Below are 25,225 nucleotides of genomic sequence, written 5' to 3'. Positions count from 1 at the left end.
AGTTATAAATTCGGGCACCGCCGGGAATCGAACCCGAGACCCCAGGATTACAAGGCCAGCGTTCTAACCGCTAGACCACCTCATCTTATTATTATTTAGTGTTCTGTCTGACGACAGGTCCATATGAACAGGATCCTTCCATCCTTTTCTCGGACTGGGACCTGTTCATATACGTTCTTGGCAGATGATCCAGAAGTGGTTTGCCATTGCCTTCTTCTGTGTGTGAATGGAGTAATTGTTGGGATGCCACGGAGGAAAACTCCGTGTTGCCTAAGACCACGGCCTTGCCCAACACAAGTTATAAATTCGGGCACCGCCGGGAATCGAACCCGAGACCCCAGGATTACAAGGCCAGCATTCTAACCGCTAGACCACCTCATCTTATTATTATTTAGTGTTCTGTCTGACGACAGGTCCATATGAACAGGATCCTTCCATCCTTTTCTCGGACTGGGACCTGTTCATATACGTTCTTGGCAGATGATCCAGAAGTGGTTTGCCATTGCCTTCTTCTGTGTGTGAATGGAGTAATTGTTGGGATGCCACGGAGGAAAACTCCGTGTTGCCTAAGACCACGGCCTTGCCCAACACAAGTTATAAATTCGGGCACCGCCGGGAATCGAACCCGAGACCCCAGGATTACAAGGCCAGCATTCTAACCGCTAGACCACCTCATCTTATTATTATTTAGTGTTCTGTCTGACGACAGGTCCATATGAACAGGATCCTTCCATCCTTTTCTCGGACTGGGACCTGTTCATATACGTTCTTGGCAGATGATCCAGAAGTGGTTTGCCATTGCCTTCTTCTGTGTGTGAATGGAGTAATTGTTGGGATGCCACGGAGGAAAACTCCGTGTTGCCTAAGACCACGGCCTTGCTCAACACAAGTTATAAATTCGGGCACCGCCGGGAAGATTAAGATTACAAAACCATAAAACACAACAGATAACCTAAAGTAGATAACTTAAATATTAATACCAACTAGACGTGCAATAATATATGACTAGACGTTGCCAAAGTCACATCTACCGAAATGGACTTGCGTTATTCCCCAACCGAACGACAGGAAACAGAAAAATATTTCACACGGTCAGTATTCAAACAAAACGAACTGTGATCTTCTCAGAACATATTTTCACCATATTCAGCAAAGTTTCACCCTTTTTATGCAAGTTATAAAAAAAATCAAACCAGTTCTTAAACTTATACAGCTTAGTGGTATTTAAAAGGGATCGCAAAGAGTTAACAGGTTAATCTGAACACGAGAATGCCTGCAGGTAAGAATAAATAATAGGTTGGAGTAAACACATCCTCAGTTATGGTATATAAGATAGGGCAAGAACGTCGTATTACGTGACTATATCATCAGTTAGCATTTCGCTTGGTTGGTTTAGCTTCGAATATTTCTGGGTTATTGACGCTCTGAAGGCAGATATCATTTGCCCATAAGTGGAAACACGCTTATGAGTCACCGCACACATCTACTCCGGTGCAAGTGCACCGAGGTCGCATTACATATCAAAACAACAACAACAACGAAACAAAGAAATACTTGTACGAAAGTTCCACGAAAACAAATCTTTAATACGTGTCTGAACAAAAAGTTGTCAGTGGAACGACGGTTCCGGAGAATTTGACGTAAATACGTCTTTACGGAAAGGAAGTTTATATTTTGGCTTTATTCTAAATATTTCCTTTATACATGCTTTAAAATTGAGTAAAGTTTGATTAAGACTTTGCTTATTTAACTTGAATTAGTTACGCTTAAGATGGGTCTGTGGTAGCTGAATGTAATGTAAAGTAATGTAATGTAATGTTTTCTAGGTAACAACAATGCCGAGTAAACAGATTACGTTTTCTAGGTAACAACAATGCCGAGTAAACAGATTACGTTTCCTAGGTAACAACAATGCCTAGTAAACAGATTACGTTTTCTAGGTAACAACAATGCCGAGTAAACAGATTACGTTTTCTAGGTAACAACAATGCCGAGTAAACAGATTACGTTTCCTAGGTAAAGTAACAATGCACGCAAGCTGAACATTGTTGTTGATCCATATTAACACATTGTTGATATGGAACTTACACGTTTTCCTAACGATGTTTTGCCGAATGACACTTCCGTATAGACGTATTTACGTCAAAAATTCACAACTGATATCAGACAACGCAGAAGTGAGTTGTATTTATTTATCGCTTTGCCGTGTTTCCCTCCCACCCTAGGGTATTTTAGAAACTGTCATTCAACGAAAGACTTGCGTGCGTCTTGAACAAGGTCACGTGGAGTCCCTAAATAGATTAAGCTGGAATCAGAAAAAATATATATATAAATAAAAAAATAAACAATGTTGTTACGAGTGTTGGAAATGTCCACCGCCTTCGACAATGCATGCATTTCAGTCCGAGAAAAGGATGGAAGGATCCTGTTCATATGGACCTGTCCTCAGACAGAACACTAAATAATAATGTCTGAAGCATTGTATCACGTGACCTTGAACTCTTTCTGGCAAACCATGTAAGAAAGAGACGCACTGCAGTGTTCGACAATGAACTGTTGGAAACCTTCGTGGTTCCACTCCCTAATTTACGAGAGCAAGGTAACTCTCACAATACGAGCAGAGTTACGTAATTAGTGTCACCGATATTTCACATGAGAACGACTTTGCTGTCTTGATACCTCGCCGATGGCGTAACCTGAGAATTGTCACGCATTAAGCGTATTCGAAGTACGAGAATTACTTATGTTACCTCGGGTGAAAGGATTAGGTCACCAGATTATTTTACCAATCAGAGACCAAGGTTTAAAGATTTCACTCCCCCCCCGCCCCCGGACAATTTAACTAATTTGAATTAGTATAAAAAGAGTCTGAGATTACGCAGTAGTCGTCGAGACGAGTAGCTGGAACGGACGAGATAAATTCTCTCATAACTTCTGAGGAAAATCTATTTTACGTGAAAATTTATATATATATATATATCAAAAATAAAAAAAATACCTTTTGCTCATACAGCTTAAAATTAATGGAACGACAATCAGTGGAGATTGGAGCAGGAATCCTCCAAGAGGACATCAGTTGCCAATATTTTTCGGGAAACCTTTATATTACTACCAGTTACAGATAGATAGATACTCGAAGTTTACTGGACCATGTTATCTCATCAGACTTGCCTCAGCTGATCTCGGACAATGAAAGCCAACAGTTGGACGCATACAGCAATGAACCTCTTCGACGGAGTCGGCCGTCCTCCCAACAACCTCGGAGGAAACCTTCGTGGTTCCATTCTCTAATTTACGAGACCAAGGTAACGCTCGCAATACGAAAGTACTTACGTAATGAATGTCACATGTGTACTTCGTTTTCGTCGTGATACGTCGCCGCTAGCGACGATTCAAGGATTACAACTGTAATCTACGCATTGTTACACATTATGCATACTCGAGACAGGAGGATTACTGATATAACCTCGGATGAAAGGATTAAGTCACCAGATTATTTCATCAGTCTGAGACCAAGGTTTTAGATTCCAACAGACACTTTAACTACTTTGAATTAGTATAAAAAGAGTCTGATATTAACCAAGCATGTTGTGTATCATAGTCGGCGTTTGTGGGTATTTTTTGTTTCACTGTCATTGATTCACTAAGTAAGAAAGTCATTGAGTAACTTCAGAATAAGAACTGTAACATATCTGAACTAGGTACTGGTTCTGTTTAGACTTAGGTAATGAGATTTATATTTGTATTAATTAGGTTTAGGGGCATTATAATCTTTTGTGTAACAATTACTGTTTAGATTTAATTAAATAATTTTTGTTATAATACATCCACATAACAGTGATAACCTCTAATATCACCGTCTCCCGGGTGTGTATACAACAGAACACTCTTTCCACTTTTGGACAAGACATTGTTGTACTTCCATTGTTGACAGACAACTGAAGTGACCTTCGCGTCATCTTGTATAGTCACAGCGATGTTTATTAATTCAGACATGTCGATAAATCTGCATGAAATGCTCAACGCGTGTGAAAGGAAAACCTCCTTAAGTAATTATAGACATCAGCGTCCCAGATAATTTCAATAATAAACCCGATCGATCAACCAGATCAGGAAATGAATAATTTATTACACAGTTTCGGTGAAACACAGCGCTGTCAGGAGTTAGACAATGCAAATTCTTTAACAGCAGAAATACCATTGTTGACGTATGAACTGAGAACGTTAGTAATTGCAAGTATTTCAATCACAAATTACTTGTCATTTGCATTGTTAAAATATTGTCTTTTATGTACGCGACAATGACTTTAATTTATCTACATTGTTGTCAGCACAAACGTCAGAAGGAGTCTCATTTGCAAAACAGTGTTCTGTAGCAGTTATAAATGGCCCTGTGTCTGCAGATGTGAATACATCAATTTCGGCAGGCATTATTTTCGGTTTGGTAAGAGTAGTAATTATTTTATATTTATTTAGTGTTCTGTCTGACGACAGGTCCATATGAACAGGATCCTTCCATCCTTTTCTCTTCTCGGACTGGGACCTGTTCATATACGTTCTTGGCAGATGATCCAGAAGTGGTTTGCCATTGCCTTCTTCTGTGTGTGAATGGAGTAATTGTTGGGGTGCCACGGAGGAAAACTCCGTGTTGCCTAGACCACGGCCTTGCCCAACACAAGTTATAAATTCGGGCACCGCCGGGAATCGAACCCGAGACCCCAGGATTACAAGGCCAGCGTTCTAACCGCGTCGTATACCAGACATTATATTTGAAGTATTCTCCTCTCTCTGAAATTATATCGTAATTCGATCGTTTTGACAAAGTTGAAACCTACTTCTTTAACAATTTGCGGAAGCTGATAGACGTTTCAGAGTTGCGTACTAGCTCCACCATCACCTCTGAAACGTCAGTCAATTAATGCGAGAAGGCTCAGTATCCCAGAAGGCTGACATCTTCATATTTTGTAATACTACCATTTGACGTTACTTGGTTAAGTTGAAATGAGGTCGTCACGTAACCCAAGCTTCCACGGACGACCTGTCACGATTACTTCTGTAGTTGAATGTGTAATGAGCCGATTATTTCCTTAAACAAGGTTAACCAGTTGATCTTTGTAATGGTGAAGTGTAGTGTTTTCTTCGCGGTACGGACTGAATTCTTCAGTTTCATTTGAAAGAGCTTCGGCTCCAAAGGTTAATTAGCATTTTAGTCGTATTATTTCCTTAAACAAGGTTAACCAGTTGATCTTTGTAATGGTGAAGTGTAGTGTTTTCTTCGCGGTACGGACTGAATTCTTAAGTTTCATTTGAAAGAACTTCGGCTCCAAAGGTTAATTAGCGTTTTAGTCGTATTATTTTCTTAAACAAGGTTAACCAGTTGATCTTTGCAATGGTGAAGTGTAGTGTTTTCTTCGCGGTACGGACTGAATTCTTAAGTTTCATTTGAAAGAGCTTCGGCTCCAAAGGTTAATTAGCGTTTTAGTCGTATTATTTCCTTAAACAAGGTTAACCAGTTGATCTTTGTAATGATGAAGTGTAGTGTTTTCTTCGCGGTACGGACTGAATTCTTAAGTTTCATTTGAAAGAGCTTCGGCTCCAAAGGTTAATTAGCGTTTTAGTCGTATTATTTCCTTAAACAAGGTTAACCAGTTGATCTTTGCAATGATGAAGTGTAGTGTTTTCTTCGCGGTACGGACTCAATTCTTAAATATTATTTAGACGAACAATAATTCTCACTATAAACAGCGATTATTTCTTTAATCAGCGTTAATCAGTTGATGTTTTAATGGTAAAGTGTCGTGTTTTCTTCGCGGTACGGACTGAATTCTTATATATTATTTGGAGGAGCTCTCCCAAGCAGCGCCCCCCCCCCCCCAGTGTCAGCATCAAAATTCATTTCTATAGTAACCCCCCACCAAATTAACGCAAATCGTTTTGCAAACGCCACCCCCAAGGCCAATATTAAAATTCAAAATTAACGCAAAGACCCTGATCAACCCTCCCCTACTCCATTTCTTATCCCATCCTGTCTCCTAAATCTCTTGCCCTCACCAAACCTATTCATACAAGAAGGACGAGCGGGCACTGCCTGGGAACCTTCGTAGCCCAAACCAGTAGCAGTAGGGAAAACATTATTTGTTCATGGCATCGTCATTAGATTTCCTGTCGTTTAATTGTTGTCATTCCGAATAAGAACTGACGAATTCTGTTGTTATAACTATCGATAGGACGTACCATTCGATATTACCAATCACTGTTTTTATCAGACGATTAAAAATCGAATAATTATGTTCGTTCGATAATTTAATTCAGTGGCGGAAATATATAATCGCGTTTTTTATGGCATGAAAGTATTACAATGAAAATGAATTGTCTGTAAAGATATAGACACATGACAGATTTCAGGTTCCGGTGGTGGTGAACATGATGAAGTGGGCAGCTTTCGGAAAGAATTTATTCACAAATTACGAAACGTCTGTTACGATAGGCCAAATTACGAACGCCGCATTTCCGGAACGTGACATTTGGAATTTTAATCATTTAAACAGGGATTGGTGTATGTGGAGAAAACACACACTGGCCAGGTACACAATGATTTGCGGGGAGTGCGTGTTTCAGCCTTGAACGACAACGCTCTTACGTTACCGATGGTGAACTTCAACGTCAGTTGGTCTTCGTGAGTCGTGGTGGTAGTCACGATAATTCGTCCGTCCGGAGCTGATACAAAAAAAGATTAAAAATATGGCGTAAGTATACAGAATGATAATACACTATATATGGACACATGATACTAATGCTGATGTTAGAGAATCATTGTGTAAAGTTTTGAGGTGGCATAAACCAGCTTAGGATGGGACCAAGTGGATGGATTTTATCGAAAATAGTTCAGGATCTGGATATTGCTCGTAGCTTCAGCAAACCCTAGCTAACAGAGGGGGTTAGTTTAATGACAACACCGCTAATCAGAATATTGGAGCTCAGGGTATCAAAATACTACTGGAACATTAAATATAAAATATAGCAAAGTTTACAAAAATAAATCCATCAATCAAGAAAACCATCACACACAGAATAATAATTATACAAATCTGTACTTTAGTATAAAAATTATACGTTACAGAAAATGTGAATTTTTTGTTTTGGTAAATTCCATAGACAGATCTATATATGAGCTCCAAGGGGTGGAGAGCAGATATTAGTCAGGTTAAACCGACTAACATTTAAACAAATTATAAATAATAAGTCATTAAAATTAAATTATTTGTTTATTCCGTCAAATCACAATGTATTTAAAATAAGATAATTAAAATAATTAAAATATTCTGTGTTCCATATCGAATAATCGATATGGAACACAGAATGATATTTTAATTATTTTAATTATCTTATTTTAAATACATTGTGATTTGACGGAATAACCAAATAATTTAATTTTAATTTAATAAGTCACAATATGACGCAACTACACTATCTTATAAATAATAAGTCTTTTGACATCCGTGGATCACTGATATTCCACGCACTGCAAACACATCACATAAAATGCATCGTTGCCATGGTAACGCTATTAAAGAAGGCCTACTATATGCAGGTATTAAGACCTCGATATAAGATCATATTTGAGATTATGTGACTTGAAAATTTCAGGTTGTATGGACATATTTTGACAATTTAAGAATTTGTGTACTTACAGGTAATACGTGGCTGTTGATATTTTGTGTTAATTATTTTTATCATAGATTACAAAGTAACATTAACGCATCTGAATAAAAAAATCCTTGGATATTTTCTATCGTCTAAGAAATAATAAATAGAAAGAGACGTTTCGGAGATGGGGCTTCATCTCCGAAACGTCGTTTTATATTTTATTATTTTTTAGACGATAGAAAATATCCAAGGAAATTTTTGACGTAAATACGTCTATATTTTAGGGTCAGTGTCATTCGGCAAAAATGTGTTACGAAAAAGTGTAACGAAAAAGGGAAACGAAAAAGTGTAACTTCATTGTTATGTTACCTTGGAAACGTCATCTGTTTATCAACAAATAAACAACAATGGTTACCTACATAGTTACCTTACATTACATTACTTTACATTACATTACATTACATTCAGCTACCACAGATCCATCTTAAGCATAACTAATTCAAGTTAAATAAGCAATGTCTTTATCAAAGTTTACTCAATTTTAAAGCATGTATAAAGGAAATATTTAGAATAAAGTCAATATATAAACTTCCTTTCCGTATAGACGTATTTACGTCAAATTCTCCGGAACCGTCGTTCCACTGACAACTTTTTATTCAAATGACTCACCATCGTCACGAACTTTTAGATTTGATAAACATAAAAGCACACTTATATGTGTAAATGCATTATAATGATGACATTTAATAAACGTCGAAACATCGAAAAATTATTTATTTCAAAATGTAGGTCGTGCGTGTGGGTGGAAAATTAAAATAACGTAGCTCGGTCTGTCCATATGTGTTTAATGTATTTTAGATAAATAAAAAAAAACTATTTGGAAAGATAAGTTCATTTTTTTGTGGACAGTCCAAGTTAGTTTTATTGGGCATTAAAAAACCGGTTTCCAAAATGGTTCGCAATTAGTGACCAGTAGCCGAAGGCCAACATGTGACACCGACGCAAAAATAAAATAAGAATAAGAATTTTGAACATTTACTTTTCAATGATTACGTAAAGTCAGATAAGGATATGGGAACCTGTTTTCTCCGTATTTAGTGTGACCAAAAGTTATTTTCGTCTGTCATTATCAAAATTATAACGAAATCTCGGACGTCGAATGCTTCGATGCGCGTAATGACCAGGGTTTCCACGGTTTCATTTACCAGAAATGGTTTAATGAAATTCATAATGGTCGTATTAACTGCCGACAAAATTATTCATTCTAGCGGAACTAAACAGCCGTGTCCTCCATAGGACACTGACGAGAACCAGAGTTCTCAGTTGTAATGCATTCGGCCTTGTCTTCATATTTGCATCTGCACACTTGGAAATACAGACTTTTATGTTGGGTTTTTTTTGCTATTGCAAAATTATGTAATTGTTAGGTCTAATAGGACGAGGAATACGTAAAAACTGGTTTGACCGGGAAGTTACCGGAGTTTCGAAACATGCAACACACGTCAATTTTAAAAAAAAAAAGGAAGCCTCGTGCGATCAAAAATGAATGTGCTCGTTACGCGGATGGATATCAGAGCTCAAAACATTTCAAAGAAAAATTGCTGCCTTATGACGGTGTATTAAAAAGTAAAGCTAAACGCCATGTACGCGCTTGGGGGAGGGGGGAGAAGTGAAAAATACTGCAGAGGAGAACTGAAGAACGAACCTCAAGATGTGAGGTTTGAGGTTTCCACGGGGGTGAAAATGTGAAATGTGGAAAAATTTTATTATAACGCCGTCTATTGTTTTAAAGATAGTTACCAGGGTTTCCTCAGTAAAGTTGTCGAGTAAAGGTTTGTCAGAAGCACTGATATCTTAAACCCAGAAAACCAACATGGTTAGAGGATCGAATTCATTTCATCTCATTTTCAGGAAGCAGCAGTTTGAGCTGGGATCCAGCACTCACGGTTCAGCTGCACCTGGCAGCTTCAGGCTCAAACTGCCACAGGTTAGCTCAGCGTCTCTCTTTTTCTGTTGGAACACTTAGCATCAATAAACCGACCAAATCCATGGAATGAAACGGAGTGCCGCTTGAGAAGCTAACAGTCGCTCAGACAGTCAGAAAACTCGTCGTGTTTTATGGAAACCAAAGGTTCATTACCGTGTTTACAAAAGCCGTACACTCGGATTAATCCAGTACATATCCTCCAAATCTATTTTCATAATATTATTTTTAATATTATCTCATATCTGTACGTAAGTCTTCCGAGTGAAATCTTCTCTTCGGAATTTTCAAAAAAAAAAAAAAATCTCCACTTATCCGTGCTACCTACATGCCCCGCTAATGTCATCGTCCTTAATTGTATTATCATAATAAGACTTGTTGAGTACAGACCATGAAACTTCTGATTATGTAATTTTTTTTTCTGGTCTTCTGGTACTGTATCTTAATTAGGCTCAAGTGTGAACCTCAACACTTTATTCTCAAACACCTGCAATTTGCGTGGATATTGCTGACAGAACCTTAAATCAAATATTTAATCTGTGCAAGTCTTTAAACTGCAGATTTTAATTTATACGTTTTACTTATTTTTTTTATTATTTTACTAAGTACTTATGTATGCAATTTTTGCCTGAGTGCATTCTGGTGACTTTAATGCGATTTAGTATCTACGAAACAAAGTGTCCACAACAAAAATATCAAGTGTCGAGGACACATGAGAAATGAGAATTTCCCAAGATAACATAATTGTGGGTTCCGATGCATGGGCACGTGATTGACTTCAAGGATATTTGATAATTAGGCGCTTTGTCAAATTCTATCTGTAGATTCCGTTTTTTTTTTTTTTAAATTGGAAAACATTAACTGGCCCCACAATCATTCATGAACTGAAAATCTAAGCGCAAAATAGCATTAGTGGAAGGTCGCCCTGTATTTCAGAACCAGGGGAAAAACTTTAATGTCCCAGTTGGGCTGCTATGACGTCATCACTTCTCAAGAGTCTTCGTGTTTCTGTAGATTCTGGCAAACGTGGCTGCGAACCTACTGATACTCGATCTCTGCATGGCTATTGCTTTTACCACAGTCCTCATCGCCGCGACGCTCAACGCCGAGAATGACCTCAGTATCAACGAGAATGAAGCTTCATGGCTCGGTAAGATATTATACAGAGTGATCTGTCACTGAGCCACGGTGGTCTAGCGGTTAGAACGCTGGCCTTGTAATCCTGGGGGGTCTCGGGTTCGATTCCCGGCGGTGCCCGAATTTATAACTTGTGTTGGGCAAGGCCGTGGTCTAGGCAACACGGAGTTTTCCTCCGTGGCATCCCAACAATTACTCCATTCACACACAGAAGAAGGCAATGGCAAACCACTTCTGGATCATCTGCCAAGAACGTATATGAACAGGTCCCAGTCCGAGAAAAGGATGGAAGGATCCTGTTCATATGGACCTGTCGTCAGACAGAACACTAAAAAAAACTATACAGGGTGATCCAACTTACTACGCGTCTTCTGTTGCAGGAAGCATCGCATTTATCTGCCAGCCTATAGGCAGCCTGATGTCAGGGTTCATCGTGGAGTTTTTCGGTCGCAAGTGGTCCATGATCCTCGTAAATATCCCCTTCTTATTGGGCTGGCTGCTGTACTGCTTTTCGAGCTCAATTACCATGCTGTTTACCGCTAATATCATCCTTGGGATGGGGATCGGTTTCATGGAGGCACCGATTATGACGTACCTGGGCGAGACTTGCCAACCTCACCTTAGGGCCACCATAACCTCATTCCCAGGTTTGAAAATAACACCCTGAAAACAGTAATTTCTCAGGGTGAAAACATGCGTTATGACTTTTCTTATGTAACTGTTTGTGTCCCACACAAACAAATTACAGTTCGGAAATAAATCGATATTTGCAATTCGTTAAAGGGACTACGGAATACCTCGATAACTCTCAGTCCGGATTCACAATCTTCTGTGTCGATATTTGAACTCCGGGTCATCCATAATCGAAAGCAGGGGTGCTAACTTATAAGCGTTCAGCGCTGATCATGTAATATCAAGTACCAGAATATGTTATAAACATAATTGTTTGCAAATACATTTACATATGGAGCTTTTGAGGTTATGTACGCGAATCGTAATAATTTTTTGTTTCAGAGATAGTTTTACGCCGTGATTAAACTCAATACTTATGAATGCCTGATTATAAATTTATACATTTGGTTGATCTTACTGACTATGATTATAATTTTCTACAGGTGTAACGTGCCAGGTCAGCGTTTTCGTGGTTTTTCTCATGGGCAACATCACAGACTGGAGAAGTGTGGCCGGTATTAACGCAGCGTTGCCAATTTTCACCATCTGTTACGTGGTGTTGGTAAGACGTCGAATAACCTGCATGCATAATACACGTTTACTGAACAAGAGAACAATAAGATCCAGGTGTTTCCTTGAATGCCCGATAGATGCCGGAGACTCCAATATGGCTGCTGTCACGTGGTCGGTACGATGACGCACTGCGTTCCCTGTGTTGGCTACGTGGCTGGACGACGCCTGACGATGTCAGGGAAGAGTTCAACCAGCTCGTAGTGTACAGTAATGCCGTGAACAAGACAAATTTCCCCGTCGACAAAGTTGGCTCCACTGTGGTGAATAACCAGGTAACCAGACTCTTTATAAACTGTACGTACCGCCTGTGAGTCTATAAAGGCATGTGACAGAGTAGGTTTAATTTACCTGTATTACTTTCGGCACTGTTCAGCAAGGTATATTTGTTTTACAAGACGTTTCGGGAATTTTCAAAAAAAAAAAATTCTCATCTTTGGTGGAAAACGAAAGGCGATAAAAAATAAAATTGATGATTCAGAAAATTAATTATTACATAAGACATCAATGTGTAGGCTTATTTGTAAAATTTGTAAAAAAAAAAAAATTAATATGTTTTTTGTGCCACAAACAATCATTCTAGAATTAATTTATAACACAGCATTAAAAGTTTTATTTACACTGGCAGTGTTAAATAATTCATAGACTAGAAAAGAGTCTCTAAACTAGATAACTCGTTTTTAGCATTGATATGGTTAAATAAATTCATATCTTATTTACAACAAATAATTTTAAAAAAATCTTGTTAATCTACTTTAAAAATCCGGATCTATTTAGTCATTTGACACTGGAAAAAATCCGCTGTTAGATGAAAAATATGTTTTTCACTAATAATTGTGGTCGTGAAACTTTTTCCCCCGGTCTCAACATCTGATTCAGACCAGAACTGAAGAGATATCAGACCCCACAGTGGACTCAAGTTACGAGAACAAGGGTTTCGAACCCGATGCTTCGGCCAAGGACGACGTACATCACAGGAAAATCGCAGTGCCAGATTCTCAGGACGAGCTGCAGTAAGTACAACTTTGAAAGGTTAGGTTAGGTTAAGTTAGGTTAGGTTAGGTTAGGTTAGGTTAGTTTGGTTAGGTTAGGTTAGTTTGGTTGGGTTAGGTTAGGTTAAGTTAGGTTAGGTTAGGTTAGATTAGGTTAAGTTAGGTTAGGTTAGGTTAAGTTAGGTTAGGTTAGGTTAGGTTAGGTTAAGTTAGGTTAGGTTAGGTTAGCAACTAAACACCTAATTGAACCATTAGACGCGTGATTCTTGTGAATCTGGTAATGAATACGCCTTCTTATACGATAAAAGACGCATAGTTTCTGATGTACCACTATCAGCTTCTCAAGAAGGATTCTCCTTACAAGTTTTCGTTATATTTCGTCAAGAAATTTATATTATTGGGCATAAATTAAAATCAGTGGTGCTAAGATAACAAATTAGTTGCTATATCACGAATATGAACAGCATTAACAATTTGAAACAGAGTCTATTTGGTCTGAAAGGCGAATAGAAGTGGAAGACAACGAAGGTGGCTGCATTACCGACCCCCATTATGATTGTGTGATTTGTGTTGAAGTGACGAAGATGGCGGAGATCACTGCGGCCTCGAAAGGTGGAAGGAGATTCTGAAACCTCAGACGCTGCGCCCGCTGATGGTCGTTAACCCCTCCTTCTTTTTGCTGCACTGGGGAGGACTGTCGTCCATCAAGCCATACCTGGTGCACGTATTCCAGGAATTCGGCGTTGGAGAGGTTTCCTCGTGGGCAACGGTAACCAAAAACTAGAGACGCTTGCAGTTTCTCAGCTGGCTAACAAATGCCTCGCCTTTTGTCAAACCAGGATGTCCATTAACGTCGTCATAACAGCCTTCAATTGCACAATATACTGGAAAGTTTTATATACTTTAAATCCTTACATCTTATCTGAGCCAGATTTAAATATGTCCCCATCCACTCTTTGGTCTTTCATGTTGTCTCTTTCTCATTAATATTTTGTTTACGTTATTCATATCATGACTATGTCGATATTGGAACTGTGTGTTGTGAGAAAGTATAGTCTTGTAGGAGGTCACCGACGTATCGGATAAACGTCGCGCTTCCATCTTCAGGGATGAACACGATCGACCCTACAATCGCATTTTTATTTATTTAGTGTTCTGTCTGACGACAGGTCCATATGAACAGGATCCTTCCATCCTTTTCTCGGACTGGGACCTGTTCATATACGTTCTTGGCAGATGATCCAGAAGTGGTTTGCCATTGCCTTCTTCTGTGTGTGAATGGAGTAATTGTTGGGATGCCACGGAGGAAAACTCCGTGTTGCCTAGACCACGGCCTTGCCCAACACAAGTTATAAATTCGGGCACCGCCGGGAATCGAACCCGAGACCCCCAGGATTACAAGGCCAGCGATCGCATACAGTTAAATTATTTGATGGCTTAACAGAGGTCATAGCTAGTCTGGTGTGTGTTTGATGCAGGTAGGGTCGGGTGTGGCCAGCGTCGCTGGAGGAGTTACTCTCTTCGTTCTTGTAAACTGGGCAGGAAAGAAGAAGTTGGCGCTCACGGCCTTAGCCGGCAGTGCAGTGTGCTGCCTTATCATTGCTATCTATAGTTACGTGGTGCTGGTGCCAGATGTCGCTACTGTGCAGGCGATGCCCTGGATTCCTCTCACGATGGTCATCGTGTTGGCGTTCTTTAACAGCCTGTATTTCTACATCCCCTGGAACTGGCTAAGTGAACTATTTCCCTTCAGGTAGGCACTTCTTGTGTTTTTCTTGTTCGAGGAAAGTTTGGAATTTAGTGTGTGCTATCAATGCTATTTTAAAGTGAAATAACTTTCTGGAAATTTTTCTTTGTCTATTGTTTTGAAATTTAAGATTATTTTAAAACAAACGACGTTTCGGAACCTGTCTGTTTCCGCCATAAGGTAATATCTCACGATCTACTCAGTTGGCAACACTGCAAGGAGATAATCTCAAACTCTTTCCAGCAGAATCTAACAGCGACCTCCCGATGTCTGTTTTTAAATATGTTTAAATTTTAAAATGACAGACGAGAGAAAGCTCTGAAATAAGATCAGCATTGCGAATCTGCTAAATTTGGTCAATTTGTGGTTCATGTAACTTACTGCAAGATTGGTATATAGTGCAATGCACGTGTTGCAGGACACGTGGTATCTCCAGCGGATTTTCAGCCGCCATGTGCTACGTATTTCTCTTTGCTGCTTCCAAGGTTTACCTGGACATGGAGCAAAGCCTTCAGATGTACGGATCCTTCCTGATATTCACCGCTGTCAATGTCCTAGGCTGTTTCTTCATCTACTGGAAAGTTCCAAACACAGAGGGGAAGTCCCTCGTGGAAATAGAGCAATACTTCAGTCGATAAGGTTCATAATGTGTTGCTGTACAGAGTGGTCTCAGGGAAAGGAAGGGTAATTAATAGCCCTCAATTAATACAGACCTATTTGCAAGACGCAAGATGGAAATAAATGTCGAGAACAGTGAACAGAGAAGCGATATCTGGTGAGAGATTAACGATACTCGAGGTTTTGGACAGCGTTATTAAGTACAGTGAACCTTACTTAAAGCAAAAAAATATCATAAACATTTATTCGAGGCACACGATTTGTCATACTAACACGCCGGACACGATAAAGTTAATTTGTATTCGTTTCTTCGTATTTATTGAAACCATTGTAACATTATGCATCAGAAATCTTCTTTTTCCTTAATGTTATCATTATCTGAAGAGATGTTAAAAAGCCTTCTTGCTCGATTTTTCCTCCTTTAGGTCGTCTGTTAACACTTTATATCGAAAACCTTCTTAGAACACTTGTTACGTCAACATTTTAATTATCGTAATGTTTAGTTTAATGATGCTACGCTTTATATTTATATTTGTTTATTGGAAGAAAAAAAATTGAAGGACGTAGTTTTGGACAAACGTTTACAGTGGACAGGGAGATGCATTTTGAAGATAAATTAGTATTCCCAACAGAAGAATTCACAATCAACATGCCTGTTACGTGATTTTCGGTTGCTTGTAGCAACGAGGTCCCTTTTAAAGCGTGTTTCTGGATTAGGCCACCTTACGCAACGCCATCTGTGAACTAGACTCGCTGTCTGCACAAACCATCAACTTCACATACCGAAGTTAATTAACCAAAGACAGTGAACGCTATTTCAGACTTCAACACAAAACTATTCCGATTCTGGGTTTTATTTAGAGAAACCTTACGTTAGCATGTTTCCATGGCAACGTATAATTTATAGAAAAGCCGCGAATACTTGGCATTAACAACGAAATGAGTTTTTTTTTCATAGTTACAAAGTTAAAACTCTTAACTCAATTAAATTTTTAACCATATTCATTTTAAAAAGACGCCTACAACGTATATACTCTTTTTAATCTAAATATTTTAGTGTCCTTAAGACGTTATTTTGGAAACTAGCATGATTTAACCTATAAAAGTATAGAAATTTTTTTTTACAAATGCCGTCTTTATAATGTCATCATGCACTGCTATTATTATAATTCATTGCAGACACAAATATAGGCCCATTTTTGAAAAAGCCTAAAAATATAAATTATTTTGCCTTGTATTTTTGTAAAATATTTACCCCCCCACAAAAATAGAGTTCTATATAGTAATTGTGATACATATAACATTATTTATTGATGCATCGTACGATAAACATTTCTAAAGAAAACTATACATTTGACTTTAATGACATATAAGTTATGTTAGATCCATATTAAATCCAGTTCACAAAGCAATTTTTAGTGTGCACATCAACTGTGAGACTTTATCCAAATCCTCTGAGTAATCTTTTCAAACGTAACACACCGATTACCGCGCGAACACTTTTTCTCATTAGAGGGTTCTTTATGTATTTCGTGTACAGAATACATATATATATTCAAGCAATAAAAACTGACGATACCGTAAGTATAAAGGGATGTGTCAACACTTTAAAGCCCACTGGTAACTATTTGTACCACATGCTTCAACAGTCAGTAACTATTATTTTTTGTATTTATGTGTTTCGTATGATTCTTACTCTAAACAGCGATTATTTCCTTAAATAGCGTTAACCAGTTGATCTTTGTAATGGTGAAGTGTTGTGTTTTCTTCGCGGTACGGACTGAATTCTTAAGTTTCATTTGAAAGAGCTTCGGCTCCAAAGGTTAATTAGCGTTTTAGTCGTATTATTTCCTTAAACAAGGTTAACCAGTTGATCTTTGTAATGGTGAAGTGTAGTGTTTTCTTCGCGGTACGGACTGAGTTCCTAAAATATTACTCAGACGAGCTTCCGGCACAAAGAATTAAAATATTACGATGTACAATGAACCTGATTTGTAATTTCTATAATTTTATGGTTTTGTGTTATGTTCTTATGTACTTGTGGCCTGTGCAAACTTAAAATGTATATATGTATGTATATGTATATTCACCTATAGCTTGAGAATAGATAAATCCAAACTTTGAATGATTATTCCTTGAGATGAGGAGGAGATTACAGGAAGGTAATAGGGCTCTGCGTTCGGGTGCTGCTGATGGTGGTTTAGTAGCTCCGCTGCCAAGGTCGAAAGAATCTGCTGTATAGTTTCGTTACAACTGACCGACGTTTCAGACGTGCTTACTAACCGCATCATTAGATCGATGACTGTCCGGATGATGGAAACAGTAAACACCTCCGAAACGTCGGAAAGCATCTACCAGACTACCCTGCTTCGTTGTGCATCTTGCTAGAGATTCTGCAAGGTTCGTTCCAGGCTTTTTTTTTTTTTTTTTTTTGTAATTTTTTGGTCGTTCGGGAACGTAAACCGCGATCTCATTACCGCGCCTTTGAGAAACAGCGACTCGCTTTATGAAATGTCTCCACATTTCATAGTTGACCAAAAGCCGACACGGATCACCGCCTGGAGTGACTGTCACCCGTTTCTCATTAAAACCAGGCGAATCTACTCGACGTAACATGGGAGAGCAATGGCTGAGACCCTGACAATCCTACAGGCCAGTGAACTGAGCGGTATTCCCTCTTTAATCTGTAACAGACTCCGGTTCTGAACTGAGACTGTCTTTGTTGTCTTACGTTAATCTGAAGCGTACTTCCTCGAAAGAAAGAATGAAGCCAGGCGACTGGGAGGGTCTCTCAGCCAAGTAGTCGAAATACAAGCGCGATTCATAAACAGGAATCAATGAACTTTCTGAATACATCGTGTGTAACGTCTTCGATTTAGAACCTCCTTGAAAACCTGACATTTCCTGCTTATATTCTCTGTCGTATTACCTAAAACCAACAATAGTCTCCAAAACCTTAAGGAGATGCTCCCGTAAGATAAATTTTAATATTATCCACTCAGTTACTTCTGAAATTCCCAAAATTTGCCATTCATTTTTAGTTTTTGTACTAACATTCTTCATCTCAATTCATCCCCGTGATCGAATAGCTCCGATGATAATTGTTTGTAACTGATTCAGTGTCGTTAAACACCCACCAGACATCTGACACACCATAAGGTTCTGCAGTTTGAACCTGAAACACGCCATTCTTTTCAAGGCGACCCCTTTCTAACGCCGTGGCCTTATCGAGATTAAGACTCGCACGCTCCAGTTGCTAATTCATGATCGCCGTTAGTTCCAGCGTCACAGTCCAGCTCCAGAACTCGTCGAATGAGGATGCCGTCTCACGGGGATCATCGCTGTGCCGAATATCACTTCGATCAACCTTACAGGTACCGATAATCATTCTCGGTAAATCAGTCCTTTGTCTAAGTAACACCTGCCATTAAGTCATGTAACCTCAGTGGCATTTCGGCTTCTCAGTGCAGTAAGAATTCATATAGCAGCTTCCTCATTTTATAAACATTGCAGTATTGAAGGTGGTTATGTTGCTAAGATACGGTACCAGTTTTTCCTGACTGCAGACAGATTGGTTGTTCTAGGAAGCACCCTTACGATATGGCAGAGAGGTGTAGTCTCAACGATGCAGGTGACAATGCACCCGGGGAGGACCAAATCGCCTCCAAACCGAGTGTCTTCAGAACCAGATTTCCTCAGGTGAGCCATCTTATGGAAATGGTCGATGTTAAAGTTGCTACTTTCGGCAGAAATCTTCCTTCGAGTTTCATTTGTCCTTTGAAACAGACGATCGTCTAAATAATATTTATTAATTCAGCCCGTACCGCGAAGAAAACACTACACTTCATCATTGCAAAAATTAACTGGGTAACCTTGTTTAAGGAAATAATACGACTAAAACGCTAATTAACCTTTGGAGCCGAAGCTCTTTCAAATGAAACTTAAGAATTCAGTTCGTACCGCGAAGAAAACACTACACTTCACCATTACAAAGATCAATTGGTTAACCTTGTTTAAGGAAATAATACGACTAAAACGCTAATTAACCTTTGGAGCCGAAGCTCTTTCAAATGAAACTTAAGAATTCAGTTCGTACCGCGAAGAAAACACTACACTTCACCATTACAAAGATCAATTGGTTAACGCTGTTTAAGGAAATAATACGACTAAAACGCTAATTAACCTTTGGAGCCGAAGCTCTTTCAAATGAAACTTAAGAATTTAGTCCGTACCGCGAAGAAAACACTACACTTCACCATTACAAAGATCAACTGGTTAACCTTGTTTAAGGAAATAATACGACTAAAACGCTAATTAACCTTTGGAGCCGAAGCTCTTTCAAATGAAACTTAAGAATTCAGTCCGTACCGCGAAGAAAACACTACACTTCACCATTGCAAAGATCAACTGGTTAACCTTGTTTAAGGAAATAATACGACTAAAACGCTAATTAACCTTTGGAGCCGAAGCTCTTTCAAATGAAACTTAAGAATTCAGTCCGTACCGCGAAGAAAACACTACACTTCACCATTACAAAGATCAGCTGGTTAACCTTGTTTAAGGAAATAATACGACTAAAACGCTAATTAACCTTTGGAGCCGAAGCTCTTTCAAATGAAACTTAAGAATTCAGTCCGTACCGCGAAGAAAACACTACACTTCACCATTACAAAGATCAACTGGTTAACCTTGTTTAAGGAAATAATACGACTAAAACGCTAATTAACCTTTGGAGCCGAAGCTCTTTCAAATGAAACTTAAGAATTCAGTCCGTACCGCGAAGAAAACACCGCACTTCACCATTACAAATATCAACTGGTTAACCTTGTTTAAGGAAATAATCCGACTAAAACGCTAATTAACCTTTGGAGCCGAAGCTCTTTCAAATGAAACTTAAGAATTCAGTCCGTACCGCGAAGAAAACACTACACTTCACCATTATGAAGATCAACCGGTTAACGCTGTTTAAGGAAATAAACGCTGTTTATTATAAGAATCATCAAAACACATGAGTACAAAATGTAAAGTTACTGACTGTTAAAGGAGGTGGCACGTGTTCCAGGTTCTGGCTAACGTAGCAATCCAGATGCTGGTCCTTGATCTCTGCATGTCGTTCGCCTTCACAACGATCGTAATTGCGGCACTGCTAGATGCCAACGAGGATCAAGATCTGTCGATCAACAGCAGCGAAGCGTCATGGCTCGGTAAATCGATCATGAGGCACAAGTCCCTCGTTCAATCAGAGTGTGATCTTGGAATACGAGAACTTTTGTTATTCAAATATCTACTAAAAATTTGTGAGATTTCAGGTTCTGACGGCGGTGAGTCTGAAGTTGGCTGACTTCTGGAATGTTGGGACGTGTAGTCTGGTAGAAATTTATAAAGAAAGTGAGATAAAAATTAAATTTGTATTTCTCACTAAATACATTAGACTTATTAATAAAACAAGGCAAATGAGATGGGCAGGGAATGTTGCACGAATGGGGAAGATGACAAAGCATCACAGTTACTGGAGTAATCTCAGTATTCGATCAGGCGACCATCATACAACAACTTCATGCTTTAAGCATCATTCACCATGCGTCACTTTTCGAACGTCATTAAAAGATAATTTTCTTTCCTTTTTCTTCATTTATCCTCTTCTGATTTCGTTTTTTTACGTTCCTTCTCTGGACCATTCTTCCAGGAAGCATCGCTTACATCTGCCAGCCACTGGGTAGCGTAATTTCCGGTATGATCGTTGAATTCTTCGGTCGAAAATGGTCCATGATCATAGTAAACGCGCCTTTCCTGCTGGGCTGGGTTCTCTACAGTGTGTCAAGTTCCTTGACGGCGCTGTACGTCACAAACGTCATCCTCGGCATAGGGATCGGCTTCATGGAAGCCCCGATCATGACCTATGTCGCCGAGACGTGCCAGCCCGACCTGAGAGCTGTCCTCACTTCCCTTCCAGGTGTGGATCTCTACTTCATGTTATCTAACAACGTTTCTGCCTAGATTTCATAGCGTCAAATGGTAGACTATTATTGAACAATGATCTGGAAACTACTCGTAAATCAGAGCCCACTGCACAATTTAAGATAATTACTATCCAGACATGGTTGGAGTCATAAGAAAAACCACGAAAGAAATTATTCAAGACAGTCGATGCTCGAGACTGATTTCACCATCGGACCTCCCGAATACGAAGCAGGAGTGCCAACCACTTTTACGTTATAAATGATTATGGTTATAACTTTCAACGCTAGTTACCAAAACAGAGAAGGTTAAATTAGCACAGAGACGCGCTTACCATATTCAAAGGTGCCGGGTTCGAATTTCATCAAGTTATATATCTGCTTAAATTTCACCTCAGGATTAATTCCGAATTCAGATCAGCAAAAAAGAAAAGAAGACACGAGTTTGTACGTTTTATAATAGCAAAGTTATTTGACGGCTGTGCCGGCGACAAGAGCTTTTCGCTACGCGCGATTACTGCGTCGATCGCCGCGTCTCACAGTCAAAACGGCACAGCTGCCAAATGTTCTCACTGTAGTACAAACATGAACACAGTTTCGTGCACGTATCATCACGAGCCATGCGTGACACAGTTGTCCGTTCTGCAGGTATAATGGTGCAAATGAGTTTCTTTGTGGTGTACCTGATGGGGAACGTGACAACGTGGCGGATTGCAGCAGGAATCAGCGCGTCCCTTCCTGTAATCACCGCCCTCTATGTCACGCAGGTAGGATAAAATTCCAAAATAAAGGCCTAATTCTACATTTTCCCTCTAAATAGCATCAACACATTTAATCACGTTTAATTTTTGTCATGTACGTTACTGTAAGTTACACATAAAATACATAAAGGGATATATCGCATTCGTCCACTTCGAAACAACTCTGTAGATGGAGACAGTATGTCTCTACACTCGGCGTTACAACCCAGAAGACAAACATGGACAACCTCACAGTATCAGACATTCATGTTACAGATGCCAGAGACGCCAATATGGCTGCTGTCACGTGGTCGGTACGAGGACGCGGAGCGCGCCTTATGTTGGCTTCGGGGCTGGGTGACGCCTGACGTCGTCAGGGAAGAGTTCAACCAGCTCGTCATGTACAACGCAAAAAACAGGGATAATCCTGCCACAGCTCCCATGATACAGCTCACCACTCTGGTAAGAGCCCAGCACATTTACACTAATGTATATACAGGGTGTTCGAATTTATCTGCTGTCTCAACGTCGAAGACCTGGCGAACTCCCCGCAAGAGTGACTGAAGCCAGATTCCCACCAAACGAAAACTCCACTAGACCATACTTGGCGCCATAACAGCCCCTCGTTTTTGTTTCTTGCTACGAGAGTCGCCACCGTCAGAAAGTAGGTTTATTTTTTTTTCCCAATCGAACGACGGTCAATGACATATAGAACTACATTTTATATTAAAACGCAAGGCTTAATTTCATTGTTTCACTGGATAAAACTATTTCAGCCCAGACCGCGAGACGACAAAGGGGATATTACAGGAAGCTACATCGACAATGAGCTTCACGGTGACGTAACCGGCGCAGACCATCACACTGAAGCACAGATGTCCAGCACAACTCCTCCGTAAGTAGACTCTAATCGTACAAAGCCTGTGTTCGAATTATTTTTTAAATTAAGTTAATAGAACTGGTAGTATTTCAAATTTCTGCTGTGAATGAAACATGTATTGTGCCACAACAAGTGTGGGACAGTGAAGGTGAATCTTCCACGCACTTTAACATTGGTACTGGCCTCTATACCCCCGTTCGACAGAAGGCTGGGTTGGCCCCAGAGCCAGTCTGTACAAGTGGCCGACTTGCCAGGAGTCAAACTACGGAGAGCCTAATATGGTTCCTGTTAATTTGTTACTGACAGGGACGATGACGACTCATCCCACTGCAGCTTTGGCAGGTGGAGGGAAATGCTACGTCCCTCCACCCTGCGCCCCCTCATGCTGGTTGTCCCGTACTTCCTGATACAGCAGTTCTCAGGAATGGCGAGCATCAGGCCGTACATGGTGCATGTCTTCAGGAAGTTCGGCCTGGACGATGCTGCGGTGTGGACCACGGTAACTGGAGAACTGTCTCACAACACAAGCCTGACAATCAACTTCTGCTGACAAGTGTCTCACAACATAATCCTGACAATCAACTTCTGCTGACAAGTGTCTCACAACATAATCCTGACAATCAACTTCTGCTGACAAGTGTCTCACAACATAATCCTGGCAATCAACTTCTGCTGACAAGTGTCTCACAACATAATCCTGGCAATCAACTTCTGCTGACAAGTGTCTCACAACATAATCCTGACAATCAACTTCTGCTGACAAGTGTCTCACAACATAATCCTGGCAATCAACTTCTGCTGACAAGTGTCTCACAACATAATCCTGACAATAACTTCTGCTGACAAGTGTCTCACAACATAATCCTGACAATCAACTTCTGCTGACAACTGTCTCACAACATAATCCTGACAATCAACTTCTGCTGACAAGTGTCTCACAACATAATCCTGACAATCAACTTCTGCTGACAAGTGTCTCACAACATAATCCTGACAATAACTTCTGCTGACAAGTGTCTCACAACATAATCCTGACAATCAACTTCTGCTGACAACTGTCTCACAGCACGGCCCGAACTATCCCATATAGGGCCCAATGAAGGATTTGTGAACACAGTAATAAATTTTCGATTTCCATAAAGTACGGACTCTCTTGCTGACTTCAGCAGAGGTTACCCAGAACTAATTATGCATATTTACAGACATGGAACGAATGTCATGTTTGATGAAAGACTCTCGGGCTATCATTTTTGATCCGCGACAAAGCAGCCGTCTCGAAGGGCCGTTTGTTTTAATCCCCAACTTCTTTCACAGGTCGGCTCTGCAGTTATCGGCATTATCGGCGCAGTGTGCCTGGTTTCGACTGTCAACTGGCTCGGGAAGAGGTTCTTGTCCTTGGTGGCCCTGGCAGGGAACGGCGTCTCCTGTCTGCTCCTAGGGGTGTACAGCTATGTGGTGCTGAGGCCAGGTGGGGCGACCCAGTACGAGGCGGCGTGGCTTCCTCTCTCCCTGATCGTCGTCCTGTCTTTCTGCAGCAGCGTAATGTTCGAGGTTCCTTGGATGATGCTTAGCGAAGTCTTCCCGTTCAGGTGCGGCGAAAACTTGCGTAGTTGAAGATTCCAGTGAAATGGTCTCGTAACAACAAGAAACCGATTTTCTTTCTTGCAGAACTCGAGGGATCGCGAGCGGCTTCTCAGCGGCCATGTGCTATGTCTTTCTGTTCGTGTCCTCGAAGACGTACCTTGACATGGAGCAGTCACTGCACATCCACGGGGCGTTCTTGCTGTTCGCTGCTGTCAACGCGGTTGGATTCATCTTTGTGTACTACAGAATGCCCCGAATGGAGGGCAGGTCTCTAGCAGAGATTGAAGATTATTTCAGCGGGCAGAATAAAAAGGGTTTCTTACGCAAATAAAATTCCGCTAGAGGGAAAATCCCATGTGTTTCATAAAATATGGAAATAAGTTTGAAATTATAACGTTAGCCATAGAGTTGTATAAAATAGGCCACGATACTGTCCTTCGTCGTCGTATGCTGATGAATGAAGGGCAAATAAAAATTACTTTTTACTGTCGGATGTTCTAAAAGTTAATTAAACACCTTTCTGAAAAGTAATATTTGACATAAAAATGCTTAATTATGTAAAGTGATTAATTTCTGAAGTAAGAGTCAAGGTCGAAAATATAAATACTATATTTTTGTTTGTCTTGAGTTGCACACATTTTCTGCACAGCGGCTAAAAAAATTTGTGATTCTGATTTTATGTTAAACCTCGACCGTG

General features: G+C 39.9%; 2 protein-coding genes across 4 annotated transcripts; both read left to right on the top strand.

The window, feature by feature from the left end:
- Positions 1-4,351: 4,351 nt before the first annotated feature.
- LOC110838582 (facilitated trehalose transporter Tret1) lies at positions 4,352-17,488 on the top strand. 3 transcript variants are annotated; one of them, XM_087354022.1, is made up of 11 exons: positions 4,352-4,444; positions 6,549-6,746; positions 9,559-9,634; positions 10,646-10,781; positions 11,149-11,415; positions 11,884-12,002; positions 12,091-12,285; positions 12,890-13,023; positions 13,579-13,771; positions 14,481-14,755; positions 15,168-17,488. In XM_087354022.1, the coding sequence occupies exons 2-11, from the start codon at positions 6,742-6,744 to the stop codon at positions 15,385-15,387; spliced, it is 1,620 nt and encodes a 539-aa protein (XP_087210148.1). In that variant the 5' UTR covers positions 4,352-4,444; positions 6,549-6,741; the 3' UTR covers positions 15,388-17,488. The 3 variants fall into 3 exon arrangements, with proteins under 3 accessions (XP_087210148.1, XP_087210155.1, XP_087210159.1); XM_087354029.1 differs by lacking the exons at positions 4,352-4,444; positions 6,549-6,746 and having other exon boundaries at positions 10,568-10,781; XM_087354033.1 differs by lacking the exons at positions 4,352-4,444; positions 6,549-6,746; positions 10,646-10,781.
- A 140-nt stretch (positions 17,489-17,628) lies between these two features.
- Positions 17,629-25,147, top strand: LOC110838578 (facilitated trehalose transporter Tret1-like). Its single transcript, XM_087353983.1, has 10 exons — positions 17,629-18,741; positions 18,952-19,066; positions 20,430-20,571; positions 21,054-21,320; positions 21,973-22,091; positions 22,341-22,526; positions 22,841-22,959; positions 23,251-23,443; positions 24,259-24,533; positions 24,613-25,147. Exons 1-10 carry the CDS (start codon positions 18,680-18,682, stop codon positions 24,857-24,859), a joined length of 1,725 nt encoding a protein of 574 aa, XP_087210109.1. The 5' UTR covers positions 17,629-18,679; the 3' UTR covers positions 24,860-25,147.
- The last annotated feature ends 78 nt before the right edge of the window (positions 25,148-25,225 follow it).

Source organism: Zootermopsis nevadensis, unplaced genomic scaffold (assembly GCF_977971745.1).
Source record: "Zootermopsis nevadensis isolate Lab colony 2312 unplaced genomic scaffold, Znev_1.0 Znev_ptg000002l, whole genome shotgun sequence".
Lineage (NCBI taxonomy): Eukaryota > Metazoa > Arthropoda > Insecta > Blattodea > Termopsidae > Zootermopsis > Zootermopsis nevadensis.
Note: the sequence above shows the minus strand (reverse complement) of the source record. Positions and strands in the feature narration are given on the sequence as shown.